Source organism: Hibiscus syriacus, unplaced genomic scaffold, assembly GCF_006381635.1.
Source record: "Hibiscus syriacus cultivar Baekdansim isolate YM2019G1 unplaced genomic scaffold, ASM638163v2 tig00110911_pilon, whole genome shotgun sequence".
NCBI lineage: Eukaryota > Viridiplantae > Streptophyta > Magnoliopsida > Malvales > Malvaceae > Hibiscus > Hibiscus syriacus.
The window spans coordinates 744,163-755,046 of NW_024062910.1; the positions used below are offsets into that span (position 1 = coordinate 744,163).

At 34.1% G+C, this 10,884-nt stretch overlaps 1 protein-coding gene across 1 annotated transcript; it reads left to right on the top strand.

Annotated features, from left to right (window-relative positions):
- Positions 1-709: 709 nt before the first annotated feature.
- LOC120146302 (RHOMBOID-like protein 2) lies at positions 710-3,692 on the top strand. The gene is made up of 5 exons (XM_039159903.1): positions 710-1,216; positions 2,111-2,274; positions 2,596-2,759; positions 3,010-3,260; positions 3,385-3,692. The coding sequence occupies exons 1-5, from the start codon at positions 933-935 to the stop codon at positions 3,494-3,496; spliced, it is 975 nt and encodes a 324-aa protein (XP_039015834.1). The 5' UTR covers positions 710-932; the 3' UTR covers positions 3,497-3,692.
- Positions 3,693-10,884: the final 7,192 nt, after the last annotated feature.

Consider the following 10,884-nt stretch of genomic DNA (forward strand, 5'->3'; position numbering starts at 1 on the left):
TCGACCAAAATAGTACAGTTTCAGGCTCACCAAACGGTTGATGACAGAGATCGAATGACGAAGAAATCGAAGAATCAATCATCGATTTGAAGAGATTGAAGCGTTTTCCAATGAAGAGGATAAAATCGCGTTCGGGGGTTCAAAAAGGTACGGACTAAAAAGTTTGGGCTTTATTAACCGACATATGCCACTATCAACGACCGTAGACGTGACGGTTAGCGAGCTCGTTCGTTAAGTTTTTAACAACATAGTTTATCCTATATTTTGAAAAGTTAGGTATTAAAACAAACTAAAACTGATAGTTTATGTATTAATTTTAAATGCGTAGTTTATCCTACATTTATTTTCAATAATGACATAAAATTATCTTATAATACATAAACGTCCATGTTAATTTTGAATAATAGATCATCAAAATAGAATCAAAATATAATATTAGATATAATTTTAAAATAATTATAGTCGATTGATTAAAATGAAACTAAAGGGATAATTAAGTTACTAAATAATTTATCCTAAAAAGTTTACCCTCCCTATCAAACCCCACAACCTTCTGACAAACCACCAAGAAGCACCCAAACAAAAAGAAAGAGACATATGGGATCCAAATCCAAACCAAACCAAACCGCGGATTTTTTTTTTTTGGGGGGCGGGGGGTGGTGGGGGTTGAGAAACAGCGCTTTGTTTTAACTTCAAGGCTTACCAAGAACAATTATCCAAAAAAAAAAAAAAGGCTTACCAAGAAGGAAAAACAATAAACTAAACAAACCCCAACCCTTTTCTCTCTAATTTTCTCCCATTCCTGGTCATCAATTTCTCTTTGAAGCCACTCTTCTGTTGTTGATATAACCTTCAACTCAATCCCCCAGAACAACCTAGAAAAAAAGACCACAACTTTATCCTTTGAGAAGGGACTTTTGTTTTGAAGGAGGATGGCAACTGGGGATCTAGAAAGAGGTAATGGGAAGAACAATGGAAATAGCTACAACCGATCATCTTCTACCTACTCTGTGGAGAACAATGAAAAGCAATGGACTTCATGGCTTGTTCCGATGTTTGTGGTGGCTAATGTCGCTGTTTTTGTTGTGGTGATGTATGTTAATAATTGTCCTAAGAACAATTCGGGATTGGAAGGCAGCTGTGTGGCTAGGTTCCTTGGCAGGCTTTCTTTTCAGCCTACAAGAGAAAATCCTCTCTTCGGTCCTTCTTCTAATACGTAAGTCTCGTGTACCCCTTCTCTAAATTTGACTTCTTCCTGTTTAAACCGCCTCTTAGCCGTCTCTGGTTTTCTGGGATTTCAGGTTTCTGTAACTTTTTGGGGCTATTGGTGTCTTTTATAAGTTGGTTATATAGGAAGTTTTTCTTTGATGGTTCAACTCAGTCCAATTGATGTTTTATAGGATTATCTGATTTGTTTTGATTCTATGAGATGATGGATGATTACACAGACTGGAAATTTTTGTATGATTTGATTGATACAATTTAAGGTTATGAGGTTTGTTCTTTCTTGTTCATTAGCAGCAATAGGAATTCTCAATATTGGATTAGTTGGTTTATTGAATCTCATGGTTTTGCTTTGTCTAGCTGAAGTGCAGGGAATCCGCTTCTTGCTTATAGCATAAGGGTATCCATCTATGTAGCATGTTATTTCAGTGTTAAGAGGTCAATTCCTGTTTATTTTTGTTTTATAACTATTAAACAATCTAAATGAATGTTCTGAATTTTGTAAAAATTACAAAAGGACATGTTTGGGGATGATGTACTGAATAATGAAGTTACTTTATATATGATTTCATGGTATATTGGAGTTGAAATAGAAAAAGATGTGATCTCTATCGAGTATTGAAGTAATAGACATGGAGGCATGGGGCTTCACTTTTGTTTTTGTATGGTCTAATGCAAATCCAAATCTTTCTAATAGTAACTAACTACGAATTGGATTTCAGCCTTTTCATTCGGAAAGTACATGACTTTTCAGCTGTTCACTGGACTGTGAATTGTGAAGTTGAACATGTTACATCTCTGTGGTTTAGCAAGCCCTTTTTAATTATGCTGTGCGGTTTGTGATGATTGCAACTCGTGTAATTTTGTAATGTTCCTTCTTTGTCAGATTGGAAAAATTGGGAGCACTGGAGTGGGAGAAGATAGTGCATGGAAATCAAGGATGGAGGCTTATCACTTGCATCTGGCTGCATGCAGGTGTTATTCATCTGCTTGCAAACATGTTGAGCTTGGTCTTTATTGGAATACGCCTTGAACAACAGTTTGGATTCAGTACGTTATTTGTTCTTCTTCAAATGTTTGATTAATTTTCCACATTACATAATATTTTTGGAATATGAAACATTTAGAAGATTTTTTCCAGTCTTTGATCAATGAGCAAATTGAAATATCCTATAAACACGTATTCTTATGTAATCCATTGATTGCACTACTTGTTGTTGGTGGATCATTTTATTTATTCCAACTGTACTGTGGTCAATGGCTACCTGGATTTTATAAAGTTCATTTTTGGATTATTCTTTTGATGTCTACCTAGAGACTGATTTGGCCCATCATGGTGTTATAATCGATATATGTTCTTTCTCCTGGCAGTACGCGTCGGGCTTATCTATCTGTTGTCTGGTCTTGGTGGGAGCGTGCTATCGGCTCTTTTCATTCAGCGTAATATTTCTGTTGGTGCCTCTGGTGCTTTATTTGGCCTACTTGGGGCGATGTTATCGGAGCTGCTGACTAACTGGACTATCTATACAAATAAGGTACTTCTCCTTGGTTTTTAGTTCCTTTGAAGAAGGCTATCTTTTACATGCTATATGCAATTGGAAATAGTAATTGTCTTCATGTTTGGAGCTTAAGATAAGTAGATATTGGTAGCCGTGATGTAATAATCAGCAGTGCCATTTAAGAAAAAGCTGAAGGAAAATGGGGGTAATCGGTGATTATGGTTTTTTGCTACATCGAGATTTGTCATGGTTGTATCATTTACATTTTTCTTCTTTCATATTGTAGGCCGCAGCGCTTATCACACTCGTAGTCATCATTGCCATTAACCTAGCAATAGGGATTCTTCCTCATGTTGACAACTTTGCACATATTGGAGGTTTCTTGTCCGGTTTTCTCCTCGGGTTTGTTTTGCTGCTTCGTCCCCAGTTCGGTTGGGTGGGACGTAAGAATCTTCCTGTCGGTGCTCCAGTCAAATCCAAGCACAAGGCGTACCAATATGTGTTCTGGGTGATCGGTGTGATTTTACTCATTGTTGGGTAAGCTCTCTAAACTTCTATGTTATTAAACTCCATGGAAACTATTTTTTTTTTGTAGATGGTTCATCGTGTTTATAATTCCGGTCCTGTCGATGATCTTGTTTTCCATTTGGGATTATGGCAGTTTCACTGTGGGGTTGGTAATGCTGTTTAGAGGGGAGAACGGAAACGACCATTGCAGCTGGTGCCATTACCTGAGCTGTGTTCCTACATCCAAATGGCACTGTGGAAATTGATGATATATCATTACCACTTGCTATTACTATTTCTTCATATCGCTCACTGATTCTTCCTCGGTTTCATTTGTTTACAGTTTATATATATATATATACATATATGCTTAGTTTTTGACGTTATTTCTTTCGATGTTATTTTATATGGTTTGACATTTTATACAGGATGATCTGAATATATATATCTTGATTGTATGTAATTTTACTTGAGAGATTACGTGTTAAAATGGAAGGTAAAGTAAACAAATAGTCTTGGTGTTGTTTTGTTGAATTTCTTGACTATTAAAAATTATAAAATTGTTTATTGATTATAAGATATTTTTTAGTCCATTGACTATTAAAAATTATGAAATGATCATTTGGTTATTTATATGTTCTTAAATTGTTATTTTTCGTTAAAAATTTGACATTTGTATGAGTTGGATATTAATTTGTTGATTGAATTATGAGAAAATTATATTTTAATAATGTTTGTTGGTATCATTGTTATTTTCAAGGATTGATTCTCTATTATAATATTTCAAGCATTGATTCGTTGATATAATGTAAATAGAGATTCTATTTGTAAAATATAGTTAAAATAATTATGAGATTAGATTTATCATATTTTGGTTAACAAACTAACGTTTATCTTAGACGGTTGTTAATTTTTTAACAGAAAAGAATGAGTTTAGAATATATGAATTGTCAGGTGATAAGATTTTATCATATCTTAATTAACAAGCTAATTATCATCTCAGATGAATGTTAATTTTTAACAAAAAATGAAGAGTTTTGAACATATGAATAGTTAGATGATCATTTTGTAACTTTTAATAGTCGAAAGACTTAATAAAGTAGCACCTTATAGTCAAAATATTTTGTAACTTTTAATAGCAGACAACTTAACAAAGTAACATTTTATAGTCGGAGTTTATTTGTATATTTTACCCTATAATGAATTTATTTATCTTTTTCTTTTTCTTAGTAGCAGCTAGAAAATATTTTTATATACTGCATGACATAATTACTTGATTCGACTCAATTCAAATATTTATATGGACTCGATTCAAGAAAAGATTCAAATAAATTTTGAATGATAGAATATGATTTGTCAATTCGATTAACTCTAAATATTTTATTTTTATTCAACTCGAATACTCACTCTTAATTCCTATTCCTTTTATTTTTTTTATATATTTATTATTCCTACCAACTCCTTTAACTCCTTTATAACACATAAATGTTTTTTCTCCAAAATATATTCTTTATAAAATACATTTATTTAGAAAATAACCTCAGTGACCGAAAATGCATTATAATATACAATTTTAACCAACTTTTTTTGTATTTGCGAAAATGATCAACAAATTAGCAACGTGAACTCCTATTTCGCAACTCAGTTTCCAAATTCGCAACGCGATTATGTAAATCGCAACACATAAGTCAAATTCACAACACAAAAGTAAAATTCGCAACACAGAAGTCAAATTCGCAACACTGAATTTCAAATTCGCAACTGAATTTCAAATTCGCAACTCGATTTTCGAATTCGCAACACGAATTTAATTTCGCAACAGGTTTTAGTTTCGCAACAGGTTTTAGTTTCGCAACACAAATGTTTTGGGTATATAACTAGGCATCAGTAGCAACTCATAACCTAAATCCCTAAATCGCAACTCATTCCATCTCCATCTATCACTCTCTCCGGCACATCCGTTCCTATATCCAACGATATCCTTCCCCATCTCTAATTTTTTTACATAATTTTATTTCTATACAAATTTTCAATGATTTCTCTCCCAAATTATCAACTATCAACTTAATAAAGGTATGTTTTTCTCAAAGTTAGTGCTGATATCTAGTTTATAGCTCGTTTGTTTAGTAAATTAATTTACAATTTGTAGAATGAAATCATCTAATGTTGATCATGTTTGGATAGATTTATGTTTTGGAGGGTCATGGAGAATGTTCATGGTATTTTACAGTATGTGCCTTTACCCATGAATCTTCAACTAAAACTGTCATTAAAAAAGTTAACTTATGAAACTCTAATGTTACGTGTTGCAAAGAAATTGAATTTAGAGCCTTTAAGTGGATTTAGGCTATCTTATCAGAAAAAGGTAAAGTTTATTTGTTAACCGACAATGAAGATGTTGAACGATTCATTGCTTACATTAGTGTTTCGCAAGATGATATTACATTGTATGTTGTTGAACCTAGAAGTAGTGAAGTTGGGTCAGTAGCGGGTAGTAATCAACTCAGTTCTTCAACCCCAGTTTATAGTGCTCACAATGTACAAAGTTGTTATCAACCTCAAAATTTAATGGTTCCGCCATAATTTCATCACCAAGAAAATTTTGTTTCACCACATTTCCAATACCAAACACAATATCAAAACCCACAACCTTTTCTTAATCCAAATCCCAATCAACTTTCAGCAACAAATTCCGGTTTTCGTATTGACCAGTTAGACGATTATGAGCCAACAGAAAAAATTGTGAGTACTAGTCAGTATTCGAAATTTGATCTTGGTCAATACCCGTACTTTGATCTTGGTCAATACTCGGATTTTGATGATGTTTCAGAAGAAGAAACAGACCCTGCGTGTAATGATTTTGATATTGGACAATACCTGAATTTTGATGATGAAACAACCGTTGCCGAGGAAGATGTTGTTGATGATAATGAAAAAGAAGTTACGACTGTGAATGAACATGTTGAACATCCATTCTGTAATTCATATAACCCTGAAGAAGAAGAAGTCCCCGAAGAAAAAAAGAAGAAGAAAATGCCATAAGAGTATAATTGGAATATGCCAGAATTACTTCAGATACCGGAAAAAGAGTTGGTAAAGATAACAGTTGATTGTTATACAAAAGTTATTCGTATCAAGAAAGATGATTGTTTTGATACAAAGGAAGACTTGAAGATAGCTTTGTATACAAAATGTGTGGAAGATGGCTATCAACTAAAAGTTAACAAATCAAACAAAGATCATTTCGAAACAAAGTGTATGATTGACAAAAACTGTACATGGCGTATGATTGCAAAGAGGATAAAAGATTGCGAAATGTTTCAAGTTAGGAATTTTATTGATAAACATACATGTTCAAGAACCCCAGTTTTTCCTCACCATAGATAGGCAAACAAAAAAGTGTTGGGTGGTTTTCTGGCTGAGATAATGTTTATGAATGACAGAGTATATCGGGGACATGAAATTATGACTGACATGAATGCTCGGTTCAAGATTAGTATCTCATATTCTCAAGCTTGGAGAGCCAAATGTTATGCCTTGGAATTGTTTAGGGGGTCTCCAGAAGCATCGTTTGCCCAACTGCCGTCTTATTGTCACAATTTAAAGCTGAAAAATCCTGGGTCGGTAACTCATATCAAAATAGATAGAGATGAACGCTTTGAGTTGTTGTTTATCGCCATTGGTGTTGCGGTTAGTAAATCAATATAATTTTGTTGACATGCATTTCACATTTAAATGATTATATTTCTTGTGTATATTATTTTATAGATTCGTTCGTTTATTACTTGCATGCACCCAGTTATTATAGTTGACGGAAAGGTCGATACCTTGGAGTAAACTTATTAGCAGTAGCCATGGATGCTAACAATGAGATACTGCCAATAGCTTACGGGGTTGGCAAATCTAAAACCACTGATTCATGGACATGGTTTATGGGGCATCTTAGGAATTACATAGGTCATATTAGCAATCTGACAATCATATCCGATAGGGAAAACTCAATTGACAACGTTGTTAGAAGGTGTTTCCCATATGCTTTTCATGGACTTTGTGGTGTTCATTTGTACAAAAATCTAAAATCAATGTCTGCTGGTATAAAAAAACACAAATGGACATACTAGAAGGCTGTAAAAGCTTATCTGGGAAGTGGATTTTAATAAGAATATAAATTGTTTAAGACGTGTTTTGCCTCAATGTGCTCAAACACTAGAAGATGTCGGGTTTGAAAGATGGTCAAGAGTACATCAACTTGGAGTAAGATATGATTTCATGACGTCTAATAGTGCAGAATCAATCAACGCTCTAAGTCATCATTCCCGGAAATTACCCATTACTATGTTAATGGAGTTTTTTGAGCCTCTATTCAACAGTGGTACTACAAGAAAAGAAACCATGCAGGTATTATTTCTTTAAATTCGTAACTTATTATATATTTTACTAAGTATTATTTATTTAAATTTACAAGAACATTGGAACGTCGTGTTACTCCATGGACTGAGAAAAATATCATTAAACGTGTTGTGAAGTCAACGTCATGGAGAGTTGAACCATGTTCAAACACTTTGTTTGAAGTATTGGATAATAACTTAAATGGGCTTGTCGATCTAAATGCAAAAACGTGTAGTTGTATGAAATGGCAAACATCTGGTTATCCGTTTTGCCATGTTATAAAAGTTGCTCTTCATCTAAACCAAAATGATTCAAGCGCATACGCTATGGATTGCTACACTACAGAAGTATATCGACATACTTATGCCGAGATTGTCTACCCTATTCCACATCCTTCTGAGTGGGACATACCTGATGACTTACAAACAGTTTTGCCACCAATCATGGACAGCGGGCTACCTGGCCGACCAAAAAATCACGATCATATACCGTCTAAGGGTGAAGAGAAGAGGATATCGACATGTAGTCGGTGCAAGGAAATTGGTCATACAAGGTTGACATGTGGATCACCAGTGCCATCACAATCATCGTTTCCTCTACCAAAATATGGATCCTCATCAAAATCCAAAGCTCATATGGTGTCAAACAAAAGGAAATCAAAATCGCAATCAAAATCAAAATCGCAATCACAACCGACTTCACCTTTTGGGACTTATTAACTTAGGTGGGTTTTAAATGCAAACGTTGTATTATGTGTATTTTATGTGTGAATGCATACATTTTCAGTTAGACATTCATTAGTAACTTGAGTTTAAACATTGCTATGATCTGTTGAGTTGTTATCACTTATCAGATTGTTGTATGTTATCTTTTGAAGGTGTTTTCCTTGACTTCGCAACGCGAAAATCAAAATCGCAAACCAAAAATCGCAACGCGAGTTTGACTTTCGTAACGTGAAAATCGCAATGCGAATTTGACTATCGCAACGAGAAAATCGCAACGCGAATTTGACTTTCGCGTTGCGAAAGTGTACATTCAACAGTCTTTTTTGCCTTCAACATAATGCAAATTGAATTTAAACAAATCAACTTTTACAAATCAATGAAACAAGTAAAAAATAATTCTTATTTACACATCAATTAAACAAATCAACTTTTACAAATCAACAAGCAAAAAATAATTCTTATTTCCTCAACAAATCAAATTTTACAAAGAGAACAAATCAATGTAAAATTCAATTAAACAAGGAAAAAAAGTGTACCCCAGACAATTGTTTATGCACAAATATATCAATTTCACGCAGCTCACGTCAGGAATAACCTGTAGAAACCAAACATTTGCTCAAACAACACTTTATGCACATCTAAAACCAACAAACAACAAATTATTGAATTCTAGGTACTTAACCAAACATTTTCAAACCAACAAAGAGTATATATGTTAACAACACTTGCTCAAACTTACCAATTGTTTATGCAAACTTTCAGCACGCGGATGCAAGTAGGCAACGTCTCACTTATATCGCTCGAGCCATAAAATGCCGAAACCATAAGCTACTGCACCTCTATCTCTATCTGTGAGAGGTAGAAGGTGTTTACTTCCTGTCGTCAAACGCTCCAAGCACATGCATACAAGAGGACCACAATCCCCTCTGGATCCCTCCGTTTTTTGTGGCGTGGTATCATCTCTGATCATTGTAACTTTAAACTTTTTTGGCTTCTTGTTTCTAGAATTAGTCCAATAATCAATCACGTCCAAGTATTTCGCCAAATGAGCGCTCCATCCCTTATAAATAATATCTCTCAAATCAGACAATTGTATGTAATTCAACATGTTGTCATATACCATTGTCTTCAGAGATGGGAGCTGAAGCTCGACGAGAAGCCAATGACGACGTTCCAAAACAGGGATAAACACATACAATCATAAATAATTGCGCACATCAAATAAAATTTATGAAAACCTTTAAAATATTCAAAAAATAAATACTAACCTTATCGACCTCCCACCACGTAGGATAAAGTTTAACTTTTCCATTACCCAATGTATATGAAGCATCTCTCAGATCCTTCAAGTGAGCTACGTGAAAAGACGTTGGCATAATAGTCCATCGAGTATTTCTTATTTTCCTCAATTTTCTTATTATTAGAAGACGTGACACCCATGCATCAATATGCTGTTTTATAAAAATATATATATATATATATTAGTGAATTTATTAATAATTAAAAATAATAATAATCAAAATGCAATATAAGAAGAATATAAGACTTATCACCTTTTCGAGATAGCCATTATCTTCAACCCCTAATAAAATACCCCACCAAGACCGATCAAGAAACAAATTCATAACATCGTCGAGTTTGCATAGGTCAGAATAACACCCCTTGCTCCGCTCATGGACCGGGTTACATCATCGTGTCGAAGCGTAGACCAGTGATTAAGCAAAACTCCTCCCGCCCAAAACAAGTATACGCCAGAGGAAAATGAAACCATATCTCTTCATCACCACGTTGTATCCTCTCGGGTAGATCGTTAGTCATGGTCTGAAGAAACAAATATGTCAACATAGCATCTCTACCCGGATGTTGTACTTTCAGCCATGGCCCGAAGCAAGTATCCTCAAACAATTTTCTTTGTAGAGGTGTAAGCGTTGACACAATTTTAGTGGCTATGCTTAATTTATTCCTTAAGGTCAATGCAGCCGAAAAAAATTTCTACAAAAAAAATAAACATACAAAGTTAGATATACCAAAAACTACAAATTATACACTATAAACAGACATGATATTAAACAGTGAAAACAAAGCCAAATATGTTTCAAACTAGCACGGTATTCACCCAATTCATTATTCCATCATAGTTCACAAAACATCAGATAACATTCCAGAAGTAAGCACTTATATAAACATTTAAAAGGACAACATATAGGTTTAGTGCATGTTCAAGGACAACATAAAGAGTAGTATTTTATTCTTGAAACTTAAATTCGCAACACTGTGAAGTTAGTATTTGTCTTTGTTTTTTGGTTGAAGTAATGCAATTCATTCAAGTTTCAATTTCCAGAATAAGAGTAGTTTCTGAAACTTAAATTCGCAACGCAAAAATGAAAATCGCAACGCGAAAATGAAAAGCGCAACACGAAAATTAAAATCGTAACGCGAACATGAAAATCGCAACGCGAAAATAAAAATCGCAACGCGAACATGAAAATCGCAACGCGAAAATAAAAATCGCAACGCGAAACTAAAATCGCGTTGCGATT